This window comes from Spermophilus citellus (genome assembly GCF_964194105.1).
Source record: "Spermophilus citellus genome assembly, chromosome: 17".
In the NCBI taxonomy this organism is placed as follows: Eukaryota; Metazoa; Chordata; class Mammalia; order Rodentia; family Sciuridae; genus Spermophilus; species Spermophilus citellus.
This window is the reverse complement of record NC_138199.1, coordinates 12790081-12812454: the sequence shown is the minus strand read 5'-3', so window position 1 is coordinate 12812454 and position 22374 is coordinate 12790081. Positions and strand designations below refer to the sequence as shown.

Below are 22374 nucleotides of genomic sequence, written 5' to 3'. Positions count from 1 at the left end.
CATTTAAATTAAGTGAGTAAATCAGATTGCCTTCCCTACTGTGGGTAGGCCTTAGCCAGTCAGTTGAAGTCCTGAATAGAGCAGAAGGCTGATCTTTCCCTGAGTAAGAGGCTCCCCGTGCCTGACTGCCTGCTAGCTGGGGTACTGGCTTCTTCTCTGCCATTGAACTTCAACTAGAACATCAGCTCTCCTGGGTCCTCAGTTTGTGAACTACGGGTCCTGGGATTTATCAGCCTCCACAATCACATAAGCCAGTATATAAATGATAACACACATACAGCTGTTTTTATATACATATGGCTATATATAAATGTATACGGGCATATATGGGTAGATGTCCCTGCTTGGGATGGGCGGAGTGGTCCCCTCCCCTTCTTCCGGAGAGAAATCTTCAAGGGCATTAGAATCTGTGCCCAGTGACCCAAGAAGTAGTCTTTGACTTGCTGAGTGATCATTTGATGATACGCATTTGGGAGAAGGGTCATCTCTCCTTGTCCCCAGAATGACGTAGAGTGAAGAATCTCACCTTTGAAATCAACTAGCCTGGGTTCCAGTCCTGGCTTTGCCATGTACTGAGCTGTGTGTCTTTGAGCAAATTATCTGACCTCTCTTAGCATCAGTTTCCCTTTCATGAAAACAAGATAACCCTAGTGATATATCCCTTCATCACAGAATCCTGTGTACGTTGGAGACATCTCATAGTGAAATCCTTAAGGATACGGATGCTGGGTTGCTAGGTTCCAATCCTGTTTTGATCATGTGACATCTGTATGGCTTTGGTGGAACCATCTGCCCTTCCCATGCCTCAGTTTTCTCTTCCATAAAATGAGAGACATAATAATGCCTATCTTAGGGGATGGTTATAAAGACAAAGTAAGTTAACATTTGTCATGGGCTTTGATCGCTCCTTGTTCACTGTTAGAGCTAGGCAGTTTTGTTCCCTATCATGGTTTGGTAATAAACCTTGGCTATTTGTCATTATTCTCACTGTCCAACTCGACAACCTGCCAGCACCTGGGACCCTCGTACAAGTGTGTACATGTCCACCTCTCAAGATGGTCTCACGCTTGGACAGCTGAATTGGGGGTCTCTCACTTAGCTGGGTGCCAGTGGCCCTGCTGGCCTCGGGGGACATCTCAGTCACAAGAGGGGCCTTCCTCACTGAGCAGCCAGGTTTGCTAGACCCTGACCCCCCACCACACTGACCTGAGCTCTCCATGGGGGCCTGTGGTGCAGGTGAGGAGGATGTGGTTGACTCTGGCAGCAAAATGGAAAGTAGAGTGGTTGTTTTTCTGCACAGAAGTGGTTCTGCAAAATAAGAGGCAGTACTGTGAGTGGTGGGAAGGAACAGAAAGGGTATCTGGGACAGAAAACCTCCTAAGGGAACCTAGGCTTCCAGGACACCGGAGGAAAGTATCTAGATTTATTGAAGCAATATTTAAACAGTACTTAAATGTTTAAATGGTGGAAAGTCTAGGTTGTTTTGCAATTGTTATAACATATATATGTATATATATTCACGACATATATATGGGACCTTCATATTAGTTGGTTTCATATCTGCAGATTCAAGCAACTACAGAGAGAAGATATTTGGGGGTTAAAAAAAAAAACCTTACATTTGTGCTGAGCACACACAGACATTTTTCTTGTCATGATTCCCTAAACAATACAGTACAACTATTTGCATAGCATTTATATTGTATTAGATATTTTAAGAAATCTAGAGATGATTTAAAATATACAGGAGTTTGTACATAGGTTTTATGAAAATATGAGCATCCCTCCCAACACTGTCTGGCATACAGTAGGTGCTCATTTAACACAGAGTATGAGAGAGGCTGGAGCTAGGGACAGGGAAAAAAAGAAGGTGCAGCTCCCAGAGACTATACCCGGTACCCACTGGAAGTGGGGGTGGTGGGTATGGAAGCAAATCCCTGAAGATATTGAGGAACAATTATGTTTAATTAATACTTAAATGGTGCTTAATATATATGCCAGGCACCCTTCTAAGCACTTAAAAAATATCAACTCTTTAATACAAATATTAAGCTTATGAGGTGGGTAGTAATTCCCCTTCCCATTCTATAGCCAGGGAAAACTGAAGCATAGAAAGGTTACATAACTATTCAAGGTCAAATAGCTAGTACATAAGGGCATGTGAACTTGATCTCAGACTATCTGGCTCTAGAGCCTGCGCCCTGGATCATGACCCCAGGCTGCCTCACTGTGACCACAGTGAGAAGTGCCCCACAGTCCGCTCCCAGTGTTCCCCTACTATTCACTGGAACAAATCCAAGACCTTGTTCCCTGGAGAGAGAACAAGGAGACATATGTGGGAAAGGTAATGGAGAGAGAGGGAAGAGACAGTATTCGTATTTTTTAGATATACACATATATGTGTATGTTTATATGTGTGTGTGTGCATGTATGTATTTCTTTCAAAAAATAAAATCTGAATCTTTAGATTATACATGGAATTTTATTTGTTTGTTTGTTTGTACCAGTTTGTTCACTCAGGGGCACTTGGACCACTGAGCCACATCCCTAGCCCTGATTAGTATTTTATGTAGAGACAGGGTCTCACTGAGTTTCTTTAGCACCTTGCTTTTTGCTGAGGCTGGCTTTGAACTCGTGATCCTCCTGCCTCAGCCTCAGAGCCGCTGGGATTACACCGTGCCCGGCTATATGTGGATTTGGGGGAATATAATAATGATGGGAAAGGCTCTGAAAGAGTCAGAAAAACTACTTACATTAGTAACCAGTAAGAACTAGCTCTAAAAAAGTGGTACTGACCTAGATGTTTCCTCTGAGAAGTTCTTTCAAACCTACAGAAAAAGAGAAAATTTCTATGTTATTTAAACTGCTTGAAAACATAAAGAAGGAAAGATTCTTTGTTGATTGGAAAAATCCAGCTTTACTTTGATTCCAATCAAATAAAGTTCATTTTAAAAAATCGATCAAACTCTTCACACACATTGAGATGGCTATTATAAAAAAAAACCAAAAATCAAACAATAAACTACAAAATTGTTTATAATGGAGACAACCCCAGAAGAAATATAAAAGCCCACTTACAGGATATCAATTAAATAAATTAATCTGTCCCATGGAACACTATGCAGTCATAAAATTGTGATGTATATCGATATTTACTGCATTAAAAAGACCTTCAAAAATATTCATTTTTAAACAGCAGATAACAAAACAGTTAACACATTTCTAACATTAATTTTAAAATTTTTTGGTCCTGGGGATTGAATCCAGGGGTGATAAACCACAGAGCCATATCCCCAGCCCTTTTTAATTTTTTTTTAAATTTTGAGATAGGTCTCGCTAAGTTGCTTAAGGCCTTACTAAGTTGCCAAGGCTGGCTTTGAACTCATGATCCTCCTGCCTCAGCCTCCAAAGCCCCTGAAATTACTGGTGTGCAACACCATGCCTGGCCTCTATCATTAATTTTTAAAAGTATCTTAAGTTTGCGTACATGCATAGAAAAAAAAATCAAGAAAACATCAAAACACGACATTTAAGTTTCTGGTTCCAGTAAAGACAGAATAAGTACATTTCACTGTAACTCCCCACTAGACACTACTAAAAAATCCAGATGTTATACATGCAGCATCTGGATGAGGATTCTGAGAAGTAATTGGTAGCAGACAGAAGGTGGAAAGAAACCAGAACTTGAAGTAAGAACAATCGGGCAATGTGTTTTCCATTCTTCACTCTCTGTTCTACACTGGCTTAGACACAAATCCAGACCAGAACCTAGAAGTACATACTGAGGATAGAAAAAAGTCAATGGAAAAGCCCTCTCTTGGCCTGGGGTATAGTTCAGCATCAGCATGTGTAAGGCCCCGTTTTTAATCCCCAGCACTGTTTAAAAACAAACAAAAAATGCCATGTTTTTCATATCTCAGGAGCAGAAAGGGGCTCTCTGAAGACTAGAGGGATGGAATAATCTCTTCCTTTTGGTTTTTCTCCTGCTACTGTGATAGTAGTAACAGCAATAGTGAGAGGCAAGGGCCCTGCAGGTGACCAAAGTTCTGAAAAAGTGAAATTCTCTTAACTAGAGAAACTATAGTCCCAAAGGCATGGGAAGACTCCTTGATGTTCTTTCCCCTCTATCAGGGGAACAAAAACAGATAGAGCAAATGAGATGCATAAGAACAGAATGGTCAACTTCCACAGTCACAATTACACTAAGTGTAAATGAGTTAAACACACCAAGTAGAGATGGTTGGAATCAATATGAACAGAAAAAGAACTAACTATATGCCTCCATAGGCTCACTCCAAATATAATGAAATGGGTAAATTGGAGGCAAAGGGAGAGGGAAAGATCTATCACGAGAGCACTGAACAAAAGCAGATTTCAGGCAAAGGAAAATTTCTAGGAACAAAGTTGGCATTACATGAAGCACCTAACAACCGGACTTCCAAATCCATGAAATAAAAATCAATAGAACTAAAGAATGAGTAGAAAACTTCACAAATATAGTTGGAGATTTTAACAGACATCTGGTAAAATGGAAAATCCACTGAATTGGCTTTTAGAGAATACTATACACAATAATAGCAGCATGTAAATTCTTTTCAATTGAACATGGAATGTTCACCATGATAGACCATAACCTGGATTATAAAACAAACTTTAACATATTTAAAATAATTAAAATCCTACTAGGCAGGTTTGCTGACCATAATGAAATGAAAATTGAAACCAATAACATAAAGCTATCTAGAAAATCTGCAAATGCTTGGAAATTAAACATCACATACCTAAATAACATTTGGGCCCAAAAAATATATGAAGAGGGAACATTATACCAAAACCAAACAAAGAAGAAAAGAAAACAGGCCAATATCTCTTATAAACACATATGAAAAAATATTCAACAAGATATTAACAACAAATCAAGTCCAGCGATATATAGAAAGAATAAAATGTACAATGACTTGATGGGTTTATCCCAGGATATAATACTGGTCTAATATTTGAAAGTCAATAAACATAATCTACATTAAAAACTAAAAAAAGAAAAAAAATCATATGATCATGTCAATTGATGCAGTAAAAGTATTTGATAATTTTAATACTCATTAATGATAAAAATTTTTAGGCCAAGTGCAATAGCACATGCCTGTAATCCCAGCAACTCCAGAGGCTGAGGCAGGAGGATCCCAAGTTTGAGGTCAGCCTTAGTAACTTAATGAGATCTTATCTCAAAATAAAAAGATAAAAGGGGCTAGGAATGTAGCTCAGCTGTAGAGCACCCCAGGTTAAATCCCCAGTAGTGAAACAGAAAGAAAAAAAATCCAAAAAATTAGGAACATGAGGGAACTTTACTAATCTGATAATGGGCATCTACCAGAAGCAAACAAAAAATAAATCTGCTAATATATTTAATGGTAGGTAAAAGAATGAGTGTTTTCCTCAAAAAACCTACACATATTGGAAAGGAAGAAATAAACCTATTTGCAGTTAAAAGGTCTACACAGAAATCCTAAAACAAGCATAATGACTAATAAATGCAAACAAATTAAATCTACAAAGTACATCTCCTAGAACTAGTGAGTGACTTTAGCAGGGTTGCAAGAAATAAGAACATACAAAACACCTGTCATATTTCTACATACTAACAATGGACACTTGGAAACCAAAATTTAAAACACAATACCATTTACAACATCTCTAAAAGGATAAAAAAGAGACACTAAGGTATCTAACAAAATGTGTGGGATCTGTATAATGAAAATTATAAAATGCTGCTGAAATAAATCAATGATCTACATAAATGGAGAGACATACCATGTTTATGGTTTGGAAAACCTAAAATAGTTAAGAGTTCCTTTCAAAATGTTTTATAGATCAACGTGATTCCAATATTAGCAGGATATTTTTATAGCTACTTATAAGTAGATTCTCAAATTTATAGGGAAAGGCAAAGAAACTGGAGTAACCAAAGGATTTTGAAAAAAGAATAATATTAGAGGAAGTACATTCTTTATTTAAAGAATTATTATAAAGTTATGAGTGGAAAGCTAAACATGTAGATCATATTAGATCAGATTTCTCCAGTTTTACTTGTGCTTATATCTGTGTGTTTGTGTTACTTTTTAATAATACGTACAAAAGTACAAAAAAGTGATATTTACTCATAAGCCAGATAATTTTTACTTTAATACATTTCTACATTTTCTGATTTTTAAATATTGTGTTTTGTTTTTTAACCATTCAGTGGATGGCATACAAGAAAGAAGAGAGCTAACATGTATAAATTGTGAGCATAATAAAACGCATGTGTATAAATCCATCACTCAATTGAAGAACATCGCCATTGCATGGCTGCATAAAATCAGAAAAGAACAATTAATCCATTAAAGTCATCACTGCTTTCTTCCTTTCTTGGCTCCAGGGACACCTGAGCTATGAGGCTGACCTCTTCATTTTGAGTTCAATTCTCCCAGTCTTGAATGGCATGGTCTGGCCTCTCTGAACCTCAGCCTCCTCCTTGGTGTACCCCAAAACACCATGTGACACATAAGACTATTAAATAACATCTGGACATTCTGATCAGGGACCCAAAACACAACCGAAGAGAGGAGTGTGTCAACCATTCATGCAGTTCTCTTTACAAACGTACACTGGGCTAGGCATGATGACCAGCACCCAAGATTTCCAGACCAGCCTGGGCAATATGGGGTGAAATCCCATCTCAAAAAAAAAAAAAAAGAAAGAAAGAAAGAAAGAAAGAAAGAAAAAAGAAAAGGAGGTCCATAGCATGTGTTTGTAAGAGTTGTAAGAGTAGGCATCTAAATCACAAGGAACTATGCAAATTCAAACATGAAAATTTGACCATGAGTGAAGGAACAATCTAAGGGAAGGAGCAGAAGATGGCCACAGAATATTAGCCACTGCATGCTATGGACAGGCAGCTGGGCACAAGGTAGATTCAGGTCCTAATCCCAAATCCAGAGGTGGGCAGGAGGCCAAGAGAGATTTTCCCAACTGGGACCCTGGAATCTGGATTTCCCAGGTCTCCTAATTTCCTGTGTAGATGAAAGGAATGAACATAACCTTATACCAACCCACTGCCCCTAGTAGGTCCACGCCACCATCATCTCTGGCTTGGATTTGTGGTAGTGCCCCCAGTGCTCCCAGCCTCCATTCTTCCCCCTGCAACCTGTTCTCTGCTTAAAGTACCCCCATGACTTCCCTTCGATCTTCTAGTAAACTCCACCCCCACCCCTCTTCTTACCTGCAAGCTTGCCTAATATGGCCCCAGGGCACCTCTCCAGCCTGGCCTCATTCTGCTCTCACTCCTTGGGTTGCACCAGTTTGCCAAGCTCAGTCCTACCTTAGGACTTTTGCATGCCTCTGCCTGGCCCTACCCCCAGCTCTCCCCCCTCCCCCAGCTGGCTTTTTCTGAAAGTTCAGGTTTCAATTTAAATGTCACCTCCTTTGAGAGATCTTTCCTGACCACCCCAGTCATGTTCTTGTAAATGCTTTAATTTTATTCACAGAATTTGTCAGTATTGGTAATTTCCCTGTGTCCTGATTAGTTTTATTAGCAACCGATTAGAATTTGAGCCCAAGCAACACTGGGTCCTGGTATATCTTCCTTGCTGGAGCATGTCTGGTACCAAGATGCCACTGGCACCTATTAGACAATGAACAATATTTTAGACGTTTGATGAATGAATGAATGTGAAGAAGAATTTGGCCAAAAGTCACATGGCCAATGAATGACGGAATCAGTGCTGGAGCTCAGATCTCAATCTGAGGTCATAGCCATCGCCTCTGCCTTCTGTATTTCTTCCTCTCTCCCCACCAAATCTCCAAGAGCCTCCTTGGCCCTAGTAAAATAAAATGAGCATGAGGACCAACTCCTGCCCAGGTGGGATCAACTAATAATGATCATGGAGCAGCTTTGAAGGAAAAGAAATCACAAAACAAACTAAAAGAGAAGTGTAAATCCAAGAAGCTTCTGTGGAAAGGTGTAGATGTACATGGGGGTGATTTTCAACTGAAGATAAAATCCTAAGACTCTTTAACAATCACTGTCCAAAAGATTCCTTATTGTTCATTCATTCACTCCATTCCTCATCCAGCGTTTGTTTATTCAGCATTTAAGGTATATTTGTGCAGGTGCTGGGAATGCTTTTGCTCTGCCCTCTGGCTCCTCCCACAGTGGACCTCTGCAATCTACTTCCTCTCCTTTGGGGTTGCTGACCACACCATTGTGGGGACAGCCCTCAGGGGACCAATTTCCTGCACTAAGGCAGGAAATGGAAACAAACAGAACCATACTCATTCTCAAAATGCATCAACATCTCATTTGTTTTTAATGGCAGGAATGAGAGAAATTGCTTAGGAAAGAAGTTTGCCCTCTCAAACCCCAAAGCATGTCTTCAAACATTTTCTCAAAGCATCTTGATGAAGCCGAATTGACACTGCACGCTATTGAATGGTGAAGACTGAAAAGTACTGTTAAGAGGTGAGGGTAGCCTCCACCCTCCACACAATGACTCCGGCTTTTTTGACTACCCCAGCGTGCATACTCCGTTCAACCCTGCTGACCCTGCCTTGAATATATGCGTGTCCTGAATATATGGCTTTGGTCCAGTCCAGTGAATGCTCCACTGGCTTTTTTGTGCACTTCTCATCAAGAAAAGGTGAGGTTTTGTAATTCATCCATCCAAGAAGCACTTACTATAATTTGCATGCTCGAGGGGTGCCTCCTTATTTGAACAAAGTGCCATCTGTAGTAGCTACAACCCTGATCAGCCATCTCTGCTCTTCCACTCAACTGTCAATTTGCCAGAGGAACCCAGGTGATCATCGTGAATGTAAAAAACAGAAACAAAGCCTGAGCGTAAAACTTCCATCCTTGGGCTTTGGTATATCTCTTCAGGTGGTTTAGAGGCCCCTCTGGCTCTTTCCTATTCCTGGTAATATTACTGGTGACTGAGGTTTTTGAATGAATCAAAAGGCATCCATGGAAAGCTATTCATGTGGCAGACATTATACCAGACCTGAGAGTTTAGAAATTAATGAATGAGACACAGTCTTTGCCCAGAGGGGCTTCTGGTCATACCATAACTTCTTCACGACCACAGTGTGATTCTACTTGCCCAATAATCTTTTTTTAGGGGTGGGGGGAGTTCCCGGGGATGGAGCTCAGAGGCACTCAACCATTGAGCCACATCCCCAGCCCAATTTTGTATTTTATTAGAGACAGGGTCTCCCAGAGTTGCTGAGTGCCTCGATAAATTGCTGAGGCTGGCTTCGAACTGGCGATCCTCCTGCCTCTGCCTCCCAAGCCGCTGGAATTACAGGCATGTGCCATTTGCTCAATAGTCTTGAATATTAATTAATATTAATTAATTAAGGCAAGGAAAATATCTCCGAGGTCTAACATACACAACATACTCGTGATGGTTAATTTTATGTGTCGAGTTTGATTTATAAAACATCATTTCTGCTTATGAATCTGAGGTTGTGGGTTAGTCAGCTTTCCATTACTATAATGAAATACGTGAGATAATTAACCTAGAAAAGGTTTATTGTATCTCCCAGTTTGGGGAGATTTCAGGTCATGGTGAATTGACCCTATTGCTTTGGGCCTGTGGTAAGTCAGCACATCATGGTAGGAACACATGGTGGCACAAACTCAATGACTTCACAATCCAGGAAGCCAAAGAGAAAGGTGATGGACCTGGGTTTCCACAATCCCCTTCATGAGCACACCCCCCCCCCCCAATGACCTAAAGACCTCCCTCTAGGCCCCACCTCTGAGAGGTTCCACCACCTCCCCATAGCACTGCTCTGGGGACCAAGTCTTTTCTACGTGGACCTTTGGGAGACACTCAAGGTCCAAACAACAGCAGAGTGTTTCGGGAAGAGATTAGCTTTTGAATCGTAAACTGAGTAAAGAAGATGTGCCCTCACTGAGTGGGTGGGCATTACCCAATTCTTTGAGAGCCCAATTAAAACAAAAAAGTAAAGTAAATTTGCTCTGTCTGCTTGAGCTGGAAATCCATCTTCACCTGCCCCTTGGATATCCGTGATCCTGCATCCCGAGCTTTCAGACTTCATTGGAAACCATCACCATTGGCTTCCCTGATTTTCAGGCCTTTGGATTTAGGTTAGAATGATACCATGAGATTTTCCTGGGCTTTCTGCTTGCTGATGGCAGACTATGGGAGTCTCAGCCTCATTAACCACATGGGTCAGTTCCTCATAATACATTCTCTGAAACATATAAACAGGTAACACTGGGCCCACGTTTCTTTATGGCAACCATCTGCTGGCACTGAAGTACGGTTGCCCCCATTGAAGGGCCATGTGCTTCCTAGGATCTCAGTCCCCTCCCCCCACCCACTGCATCCACAATACAGAGGCCTTGGGCAGTGCTAGTGCCAACCACACCAGCACTACCAGCTTGGCTGTGGCATCACTTATGCCAGCTGCTGGCTTCTCAAAAACAGACACTTTAGCAATCCACAGGTTATGTTGTGGTTCAAGTTCGAGTTCTCAAAGCAAAGAGTTAATTACTGGACATTCCGTGTGAACTGGGCATTGAGGTGAGCCACGGTGCCCATGTAAGTTATTCAGCAAACATTTCTGGTGCATCTTGCACTTCTCCAGGGCACCTGGCTCTTTATATTGTGTTAATTGTCTGGTTGCCTGTACCTGTATATAACTTCACGAGGGCAGGAATGTTGTTTTGTGTCCCCGTTACCTGATACTGTTTGTGTCACACAGAAGGCCCTCTCAAGCCCCATCTTGGACCACTCAGGGTGCAATTCAGTCTGGCTGCTGCTTTTGTGCCACAAAAAGACGTGCAAGGTGCTGAACGATCCACGGTGTGCCAGGCCTCATCTCACACTCCCCAGCCCTCTCCCAGTTTGCCCAGTGAGCGTAAGAATGCACATCACAGGAAAGCAAGACACGGGCCTCTGACAACATCCTGGAAGGTCCCCAGAGGCGTGGGATGGACCCTGACCACCTGGGTCTGTGGCACTCGTAGGTGTGTAGGGTGGGAAGAGGGACAGGAAATCAATTAAGTAATTAAATTGGATATGAGATGATGTTAAGTGCTAGAAAAATAGTTGGGAGGGGGAATGAGAGGTTTCTGAGTTGGGGAGAGATTTTGAGGGTTTATTTTATATTTAAAAAAATTTTTAGAATGGTATTGTAAGCCAGGTGTGGTGGTGCATTCCTGTAATCCCAGTGGCTAGGAGGCTGAGGCAGGAGGATTGAGGGTTCAAAGTCAGCCTCAGCAACTTAGTGAGGCCCTAGGCAGCTCAGCGAGACCCTGTCTCTAAATAAAATATAAAAAGGAGCTGGGATAGTGGACACTACTGAAATACCAGAAGATAATTAGAAACTAATTTGAAAATTTATATTTCAATAAAATAGAAAATTTTCAAGACATTGACAAATTTCTGAAGACATATGATCTACCCAAACTGAATCGGGGATACATACACAATTTAAACAAATCAATTTCAAGCAATGGAATAGAAGACACCATCAAATGCCTACCATAACCAAGAAAAGCCCAGGACCAGATGGATTCTCAGCTGAGTTCTAAAAGACCTTCAAAGAAGAATTAACACCAACACTCCTCAAGTTATTCCATGAAATAGAAAACAAAGGAATCTTCCCAAATCCATTCTATGAGGCTAATATCTCCCTGATAATAAAACCAGATAAAGACACATCAAGGAAAGAAAACTTCAGACCAGCATCTCTGATAAGCATAGATGCAAAAATTCTCAATAAAATTCTGGCAAATTGCATACAAAACATATTAAAAAGATAGTGCAGCATAATCAAGTGGGATTCATCCCAGGGATGGCAGGGTTGGTTTAACATACGGAAATCAATAAATGAAATATATCACCTAAAGCCAGCATCATTCTAAATGGAGAAAAATTGGAAGCATTCCCTCTAAAAACTGGAACAAGACAGGGATGCCCCTTTTCCCCACTTCTATGCAACATAGTCTTTGAAACTCTAGCCAGAGCAATCAGTCAGACAAAAGAAAGTAAAGGTACACGAATAGGAAAAGAAGAACTCAAACTATCACTATTTGCTGATGACATGATTCTATATTTAGAGGATCCAAAAAATTCCACCAGAAAACTTCTATGAATTCAGCAAAGTAGCAGGATATAAAATCAACATCCATAAATCAAATTCATTTCTATACATCAGTGATAAGTCTGCAAGAGAAATTAGGAAAACTACCCCATTTACAATAGTTGCAAAAAATAAAATAAAATACTTGGTTATCTATCTAACAAAAAAGGTGAAAGACCTCTATTATGAAAACTACAGAACACTAAAGAAATTGAAGAAGACTTTAGAAGATGGAAAGATCTCCCACGCTCTTGGATAGGCAGAATTAATATTGTCAAAATGGCCATACTACCAAAAGTGTTATACTGATTTAAAGCAATTCTTATTAAAATCCCAATGATGTTCTTCATAGAACTAGAAAAAGCAATCATGAAATTCATTTGAAAAAGTAAGAGACCCAGAATAGCCAAAGCAATCCTTAGCAAGAAAAGGAAAGCAGGAGGCATCACAATACCAGACCTTAAATTATACTACAGATCGACAATAACAAAACAGAATGGTATTGGCACCAAAATAGACATGTAGACAAATAGTACAAAATAGAAGACACAGAGACAAACCCACATAAATACAGTTATCTCATATTAGACAAAGGCACCAAAAACATACCTTGGAGAAAAGATAGCCTATTCAAAACATGGTGCTAGGAAAACTGGAAATCCATATATAACAAAAGGAAATTAAACCTCTATCTCTCACTCTACACAAAAATCAATACAAAGTGGATCAAAGGCTTAGGCACTAGAACAGAGACCCTGTGTCTAATAGAAGAAAAAGTAGGCCTAAACCTTCATTATGTTGGTTTAGGACCTGACTTCTTTAACAAGACTCCTAAAGCATAAGAAGTAAAATTAAGAATCAATAAATGGTGGGCTGGGGGTATAGCTCGGTTGGTAGAGTGCTTGCCTCACATGTACAAGGGCCTGGGTTCAATCCTCAGCACCACACAAAAAAAGAATCAATAAATGGGATAGATTCAAACTTAAAAGCTTTTTCTAACAAAGGAAACAGTCAATAATATGAAGAGAGAGCCTGCAGAACGTGAGAAAATCTTTACCACATGCACCTCAGATAGAGCACTCATATCCAGGATATATAAAGAACTAAAAAAACTTAACACCAAAAATAAATAAATAACCCAATCAATCAATTGGCTAAGGAATTGACAGACCCTTCACAGAAGAAGAAATACAGTCAACAAACATATGAAAAAGTGTTCATCATTTCTAGCAATTAGAGAAATGCAAATCAAACTACTTTAAGATTTCATTTCACTCCAGTCAGAATGGTAATTATCAAGAATACATGCAGGGTTGAGATTGTGGCTCAGGGGTAGAGCGCTCGCCTAGCATGGGTGGGACCCGGGTTCGATTCTCAGCACCATATAAAAAAAAAATAAAGGCATTGTGTTGTGTCCATCTACAAAAAAGATTCTCTCTCTCTCTCTCTAAAAAAAGAATACATGCAATAATAAGTGTTAGTGAGGATGTGGAAAAAGAGATTCACTCACACATTTCTGGTGGGATTGCTAATTGGTGTAACCACTCTGGAAAGCAGTATGGATATTTCTCAGAAAACTTGGAATGTAACTACCATTTGACACAGCTATCCCATTCCTCAGTTTATACTCAAAGGACTTAAAATCAGCATACTACAGTGACACAGCCACATCAATATTTATAGCAGCTCAATTCATGATAGCTAAACTATGGAACCAACTTAGAGGCCCTGCAACAGTTAGAATGGATTAAAAAAATGTAGTATATGCACACAATGGAATATTACTCAACTTTAAAGACGACTGGAATTTTGGCATTTGCAGGTAAACGGATGGAACTAGAGAATATCATGCTAAGTGAAATAAGCCAATCTCAAAAAACCAAAGGTCAGATGTTTTCTCTGATAAGCAGATGGTGATTTATAGTGGGGTGGGGGACCGTAGGGATTGTGAGAGGAGAGTGAAGGGAGGGGTGGGACGGTGGGGATAGGACAGACATTGTTACTCTATATACACGTATGATTACACAACCAGTGTGACTCAGCACCATGTACAACCAGAGGAATGAGAAGTTATGCTCCATCTGTATACCATGTGTCAAAATGCATTCTACTGACACGTATAACTAATTAGAACAAATTTTTAAAAATTAAAAAAAAGGCTGAGTGTGTGGCTTAGTAGTGAAGCCCCTGGGTTCAATCATTAGTACCAAAAAAAGAATTGTATTGTAAGTTGACAGTTTGTAATTGTACGTATTAAAGAGATACATAGTGCTGGGCGGGTGGCCCATGCCTGTAATCCCAGCAGCTTCGGAGTCTGAGACAGGAGACTTGCAAGTTCAAAGCCAGCCTTAGCAACAGCAAGGCACTGAGCAACTCAGGGAGACCCTATCTCTAAATAAAATGCAAAATAGGGCTGGGGATGTGGCTCAGTGATCGAGTGCCCCTGAGTTCAATGCCCTGTACCAAAAAAAAAAAAAAAAAAATTCAGCAGGGTACAGTGGCGCACTCCTATAATCCCAGCAACTCAGGAGACTAAAACAGGAGGATCAGGAACTTAGTGGGGCACTAAGTAACTCAGTGAGACCCTGTCTCTAAATAAAATATAAAAAAGGGCTGGGGACGTGGCTCAGTAGTTAAGTGTTCCTGAGTCCCTGAGACCCGTCCCCCAAAAAAGAATGGTTGTAATAGCTATGCTTCAGCACCATCATAAAGTTGAAAAATCATAAGTTGAACCATTGTAAGTCAAAGATCACCACATCCAACACATCATCATTATTATTATTATTATTACTATTATTACTATTACTATTATTATTTGTGGCGCTAGGTCCCAGGGCACCTTACCACTGAACTATGTCCCCAACCCTTTTTATTTTGAGACAGGGTCTTACTAAGTTTCCCAAGTTGAATTCAAATTTGCAATCCTCCTGCTTCAGCCTCCCAAGTTTTTGGGACTTCAGGTGTGTGTCACCACACCCAGGTGCAATCATTAACTACACTGTTATGACTACAGTCACCGTGCTGTGCAAAACATCTCAACTTATTCCTTATTCTAACTGAAAATTTTTACCCTTTGACCAACATCCCTTCATTTTTCCTGCCCCTCAAGTGTGTGTGTGCAGTTTTTAAAAGGGTGATTAGGTATGTCTCCCAAGGGGATGACATTTGAACAAAATCCTGAAGGAGACAAGAGCGAGCCCTGCCAGATCTGCAGAGAAATGTTCCCGTCAAAGGGAACAACAGAAGCAGAGTCCTGGGGTGGGAGGATTCTTGGTGTCTCCAAGGGACAGTGTGGCCGGGGTGCAAAAAGTAAAGGGACAATAGGTTTGTGTTTGTGCACACCCTGTGAACTTTTTAAAGACCATCTTTTCAGGAATATTTGTATAACAAACAGCCTTGGAAGCGAGAGTGCCTCTCTCCTGGCACAGGGCAGATTTACTTGCTGTCCAGAGATAATGTCTCCATTCAGGGAAAAGTTTGGGCAGATTTGCCTGCAGCCCTCTGGGGGAGCCCGAGCTTTCCTGAATTCAGGTTTCCTTGGCTACAATACACAACATCCCTTGGGATTGGCCTCCACATGCCCCCAGAGGACCTTCGCCACAAGAGACACCCATGGACATAACACTTGGGTTGCTTATTGTGCTGCGATGAAGTCCTTTGTCTCTGACCCTCGAACTGTGGCCGGCTAACCTGCTCATCATAGTAGGGCCACAGAGATCCTTCACAGTTCTTGATAGAGAGACAAGATCATTGACAAGGACTGAATGAACGAATGAACTAATAAACTAGGATTCAGAGAGCATTCTTCCTCAAGTGCAGAAGATGAGCAATGAATAGTCCTCGGGGACATTGCATACAGAATCGGTCACTACCATGGAAGTCCAATGGGCCCAAGGATGACCACAGAAGGGGTAGAAAGAAGCAACTGTAGTTAGTGTGTGAAAATATGGGGATCACACACTTCCTGGCTGAAGAACTAAAGAGACCATTTGGAGGAGGAGGATTGTGCAGAAGCCAGCACCCCAGTCCTGGCTCTCAGAGCCCGCAGCAGACTGCTCAGACAGAAGAACTTACCACCCGGGGCCAGGCCTTCAGGACCAAAAGAGAGAAAGAAAGACAGGGGGCATCCTGCGATCACCCTCTGACTCCGCAAGTCCTGTGTCACCTGCTTCTCTCACCTCCCCAGGGGGCCTCGCCTCCCACTGAGCTGCCTCACACTCCCCATCATCAGACTTGCCAGACAACAGAGCCCGGGTGTGGGTTTAGAGGTGTGATCAGTGGATTCCTTGTGAGGGGAGGAGAGTGAGCCCCAGGGGACCAGGAGGCCAAGGCCCAGTTTCCTTGGCTGTCCCCTGTGGAGGACGGCAGTCCTGTTTCCTCAAATGCATCTGTCCCTGGCTGGGAAGGAAACACCTGGGTGTGGAAGAGCCCCGTGGGGATGAGAAGCATGGTTCCCAGGGGCCAGGGGCCTTGGGTGGGACCTGAGGGGCCTGGATACTGAGGCACCAGATGGTGGGCACAGTAGCTGGGCATTCACCTCCTGCCACTCAGCCGAGGAGGTCTCTTGGAGACAGCGTGGGGACAGGCCACGGGCCTTAGCGGTGTGGCTTAGCCTCCCACACCAGAATGCCTGGGTTCCAATCTGCTCTGTCACTAGGGCCACCCGGGCTGCTGGTTGCTTCAAGCCTCTGTGTCCTCGTTTCCCTATCGGTAAAGGAGAGCGGAGAAGAGCACCTCCCGCACAGGATTGTCATGGGGACTCAACAAGGGGATGTTTGCAAACCACTTAGGGCTAAATAAACCAACACAACAGGCCCACACCTGGGAGTCCTCCGCCAGCTCCACTCCGCTGGAGCCAAATGGGGTGGCCGACTGTCTGTTCCCTGATCCCAGCCTGTGTGCCCACTTTCCTGCCGCTGTGGGTTTGTGCACTCTGTCCCCCTCATCCGGAAAGTCTCTTGCCCCATTTCTGCACCCCAGGCCTTTCCTCTCCCTGAAGGCTCAGCTCAGGTGGCCCAGAGCCCTCCTTGGTCCCACACGGGGGGGGGGCTCTCTCCCCCACTCCTACACACCAAGGACCCTGGCGCGTCTCATTTCTGTGTTGGACCCTCATGGCCGTGTCTCAACTCCCAGGCCAGGTGGTCATCTCCTCCAGGACAGAGACCAGGCCTCGATCAGGCTTTGGCACCAGCTGCACAGAGAAGATGCTTGATCCACGTGTACAGAGAAAATCAAGCCGGATCAGCCAGACTGCCACTGAATTCCCCTGGAGAGGGACACACAGGTGATATCCCAGAAGGGACACAAACAGGGACCCAGACCATTCTGCAATCTTTAGCAAGTCACCTCTCTCAGCCTCCATCTCCTGATCTAGGACCTGGGTGTTAAAACACGTATCCATCTGGCCTCCAATTGCTGCTGAGAATCAAATGGGCTGAGGGGACCCCACAGTACGGGGCATGTAGAATGAGCCCTGTCATCCCTGGAGTATACAAAAGTCAAGGTCAAGGGAGCAGAGCTGCCCTTACAGGGTCCTGTGTGTTTCTTCATTGGAAAATCAGAACCAGGCAGAGTGGTCCTAAGGACCACCGTAGCTGGGTAACTCTTTTCAGAAAGGTTGGCCTCAGCAGCCCAAGAGTTGGGCTCCTAAGAGCCGGGGACTCTCAGCCCCTCTGCGTCCCTCTTTCCCAACCCTTCCACCAGCTCTGCCCAGTTGAGTCTCTCCATACTCCCTCCCTGGAGACCCCTCCCTCCCCGGCCAGCACCTACCTTGGTTTGGCCACAACTGCTCCACTCCTCAAACCCTCCAGCTGGTTAGCTCCCCACCTCGTATCCAGCGACACTAACCACCCCAGGGACCAGGACGTCTTGGAGGATTCTCTATCTGACTTTAATCCTGACTGCTGCCTACAGATCTGCAGAGAACAGCCAGCGGCCACAGGCCTGCCCTGTCCCTCCTCTTCCTTCCCCTTCCCCAAAGCCTTCGAAGCTCCTCCCAGACACATCCTGCTAGAGGCTGTTTTCTGAAGCCGCGTCTGTGGTCACCCCCCCGCCCCCCACACTGGAGCTTCTTTATTGTGATCTGGTGCAAGGGGGCAGGACAGGCCACCTCCACAGGGATCCACTCCTCCGGTGCTGATGGGGCTGGGACGCAGGAGCCCTGACCTCTCTTCTGAGCTCCAGACTTGCCAACCTTTCTCCTCCCGGGTCATCACCGGCCACGTGTCCACCTCTGACTCGACAGATATAAACCAACTCATCTTTTTCCCTCTAAAGCTGCTTTTCGGTTTCTTCCTTCAGAACCCAAAACCTGGGGGTCATCCTAGCACCTTCCCCCCTTATCTGTTGCATCTAAGCTGCATCAAGTCCTGTCCATGTCTCATGAATCCTCCACTGAGTCCCATCCCCATGGTTGTCACTGCCTCATCAGGCCACCGTGGTCTTCTTTCTGACACACTGCAACAGCCGGAGGTCTCCTTTTAACCCTGCCCCCACACCACAACCAAGGGCCTCTTTCACATAGTAAAATGTAAATCTGATCAGGTTGCACCCCTGCTACAACCTTCAATGGCTCCCTATTACTTTCATGATTATGGCCAAACTCTCCTTAGTGTGACTTTCAAGACTCTTCTTGATGTAGTTTCTCCTTAATTTCCAATCTTGTGTTTTAGCGCCTCGCTTCAGCCCCTCCTAGAAGTACTGTAGTTTTTGACAATCCAGGCTCTGGGATTTTCTTCCCAACCCAACTCTTCTCCTGGCTCACCCTTGCCATCCTTCCCCATAGGGGAAGAGGAAAAAGAAGTCAAAGGAGAAAATGTTCAAAGGAGAGGATGGATCAAAGATGAGTGCTAGGCAAGGACAGTTGTGGGTAGCAGATCAACTCTTTAAGATGACATGTTAGTTTATCACATCGTTTCTCTGTTTTCTTTTTGTCATATTTTGAATTCAAGCATTATTTGGGGGGAGTCTCCAACACATTTATAGAACTTTGAAAAAGCTACAAACTCTATGTCCTCATCCTATTTGGCCTAATGGCTCTGGAGAGAGACAGATTGCTGGAAGCAAGATTTGAGTGCCTGGATTCAGCTATGCCTGAAACCCTGGGACTCAGTAGAGGATTCATAGTTGAACTGTTCAACTATGGACCCAATAAATTCATAATTTTTTTTTTTTATTTTGGGAGGATAACTGTAAATTGAACTGTAAGTTAAGCCCAGGGGTACTTAACCACTGAGTCACATTCCCAGCCCTTTTTATTTTAAAACAGGTTCTCACTAAGTTGCTTAGGGCCCCATTCAGTTGCTGAGACTGGCCTCTAACTCATCCTCCTGCCTCAGTCTCCCAAGCCACTGGGATTATAAGCATGTGCCACCACATCCAGCATTTTTTATTTTTCTTTTTATTGTTCCTAGTCTTTTTTTTTTTTTTTTTTTTTTTTGGATTAGGTCTCTTTGAGTGGCGTTTGTCTCTTGTAACCAGAGGTGCTCTGGGGCTATGAAATCCCTGATTTTTTTTTTCTGCAAGGTCCTTACTAGGTTCTGTTGTGACTCCTCATTTTGCAGAGGAAACGATTTGAAAAATCATTTACTCATGGCTCTGCCTCCCGCTTACAACACTGTCTTTTCTGTTCATGTGGCTGGAATCACATTCCATCTCGCATCTCTGTATTAGAGTTCTTGGGTCATATGCCTGCCTGTCCCTTGTCCCTCCCCATCCTGTCCCCTCCCCACATTAACCAGGTCTTACTCATTATTCTGTCCATCACAGGAGAAGAGAAAGAGAATTCATGGCTCATTAAATAAAGCAAACAGATGAATGAACGAATGAGTGTGGGAATGAACCAACCCAGGACGTGATCGAGGATCAAGAACTCAGCCCCTGCAGGCTGGAGACTTGGCAGTAGCCACGCGGTGTGACCGCCACGGGCAGCCCCCTGCGCTTATCAGCTTGGGCCTAACTGAATCGGAAATCACACGCTGAGGCTGGCTTCTTGTGGCTGTGCTGTGCTTCTTATCAAACGGTGGCTGACTCTGCAACTGCTTTGGGTGTGGCCACCATGGGGGTGACAGCCGGTGACTGTAGACAGTCCCAGAGTTGTCCCTTGCAAAGAGGATCTGAGGCACTTTCACGGCTGAGGTCACACACTCGTGGTGGCCGGCCAGGAACAAGAGTCAGAGTGACATGCCCACTCTTAACCAACCCCGTGACTTCTCTTCTCTCCACTCACTGTCCTTAGAGTTGGTTTATCTGGGTTTTCCAGTCTGTGCTGTTACCAGGTTCCCTGTGTTTGTGCCTGTCTCCCGACAACCTCACCCCAGGCCAACAAGGCCAAGAGCAGGACTTAGCAATGACGGTGACAATGAAGCCTCCCTGCGTTACTAGACCCCGGGTTGCCTGGTCCATTCATGGAAACGAAGACATCCTGGGGTGATCAATGCCCGAGACATGGAAGCAGGTGGGCTCATCATTATCACCACGCCTCCGCCCCCATCTGCACCCTCCTCACCAGCTAAGGGTCTCCCCCTCCCTATGGCCCCACTGCACACAGCTGCTACACTTCTCAGGGTCCCCTGTCCTATGAGAAGCAAATACTTCTGTTCCGTCCTTATTCCTCTTTCCAGGAGAACTGTTCTTTCTAGGCAAAAACCAACAACGAAACGCCCTCTAAGCCCTTTTCCTATCCATTTCAAAGCAGTCAGGAGCTTTAAACAAAAATGAAGTCCTCTTGCAATTGTGAGCCACGTCCCCGTGGAAGAACAGATACTGGCACCTGGCATTGGTGATCAGGGTGGAGTCTGGTGAGGATTATTTGCTTTGGACCAGGGAAACCCAGGATCACTGTACCCTTGCTTTCAGCTCTGCCTCCTGTGGGATGTGTCTCTGGGACCATTTAGCCTCTCACACCTGATTCTTCATCTCAGTTTTCTAAGAAATCCACTTACACGAAACACTAAGAAGCAATCTAAAATTCCCTGAGGGTTGCATCTGGAGATGCAGGGGGAGTATATTGCATAACCATCCACTCACTAGTTCCTGGTTTTTCTCTCCTAGATCCGCCTCCCCAGACATATCCAGGTCCTCTTTGAAATATACTTAGGGGCTGGGGTTGTGGCTCAGTGGTAGAGTACTTGCCTAGCATGTGTGAAGCACCAAGTTCGATCCTCAGCCCCGTATACAAAAATAAATAAATGAAATAAAGTTATTGTGTCCATCTACAACTAATTTTTTTAAAAGGCATTCAGAGCACTCCCGTTCCATTCTGTTCCCACCTTTTAGTTTTGCTACTCAAACTCATGAACCACCATTCAAAGCCCAGATGGCTCTCTGGTTGGTAGGACCCATTCTTAGAAAATGGTGAGAAGTCAATGAACCCGAAAACCATTCTAGAAACACATTTTACTTCTGTTAAACAATAGGTACAGTTATGGAGGTGGAGAAACTAGAGTTGAAAGACTCACATCCCTGGTGGAGGTGGGATTAGAACCCGGCACCATCCAGGCCACCTGCCCCCCAGCAGGCTGAGCCAGTCAGCATTCCAAATCTTTCCACCTCACTCCAGGAAGCCAAGGCAGTGGCACAGCAGAGACCCACCTGCTTCTCAGGCAATCCCCTCCAGTCCTCACACCCACCCCCGGGGGGAAGCAGGTGGAGACAGTGTCCTAATTTAAACCAGTGGTTTCCAAAGTGAGGTCCCTGGAGCCACAGAATCAGCGTCACCTGGGAATCTGTTAGTGACTAGTACTGTCTGCTGAGGCTATGGAAACGGAGAAACAGGACAGTTTGGGAATTTTCTATCCTTTACTTCTGGTAGTATAATTCTGCAGGAGGTGTGTGTGTGCAGAATTGGGACAAATTAAGGTGATAAGTTTATAGGAAGTAGGTTTATGCTTCATATCCAGCCACTCAGCTTTTCCATCATTTTTTTTTTGAGGGAGGTTTGGGGGGGAAGCTGAGAGGAGAGGCAATTTGATTTTAAGCACCATTAATGTTTTTTTTTTAAAGTTTTGATATCTAAAATAATTACTTAAGTAATTCATAAATATATGTTTATGGTAAAAATACTCAAACATTATAGGAGTATTCAGAGTGGAAAGAGAAATCCCTTTCACACACACACACACACACACACACACAGACACACACACACACACACACACACACACACACTTCTGACTAACAAATCTTAAAGGAGACGAAGGGGACCTATGTGAATGACAAGTT

The 22374-nt window shown here is 43.4% G+C and overlaps 1 protein-coding gene across 4 annotated transcripts in view; it reads right to left on the bottom strand.

Moving 5' to 3' along the window:
- The window catches only part of PIK3R6 (phosphoinositide-3-kinase regulatory subunit 6), a 57650-nt gene extending 39552 nt beyond the window's left edge, over window positions 1-18098 (bottom strand). For 2 of the 4 annotated variants that reach the window (XM_081272837.1, XM_081272838.1), the window contains exons 1-3: window positions 17923-18021; window positions 2797-2828; window positions 1207-1308 (exon numbers count right to left, since the gene is read on the bottom strand). In XM_081272837.1, the coding sequence (XP_081128963.1) occupies window positions 1207-1219 (13 nt within the window). In that variant the 5' untranslated portion in view covers window positions 1220-1308; window positions 2797-2828; window positions 17923-18021. Of the gene's footprint in view, window positions 1-1206; window positions 1309-2796; window positions 2829-17922 lie in introns of all 4 variants that reach the window. The other 2 variants (XM_081272841.1, XM_081272836.1) reach the window with 2 other exon arrangements.
- Window positions 18099-22374: the final 4276 nt, after the last annotated feature.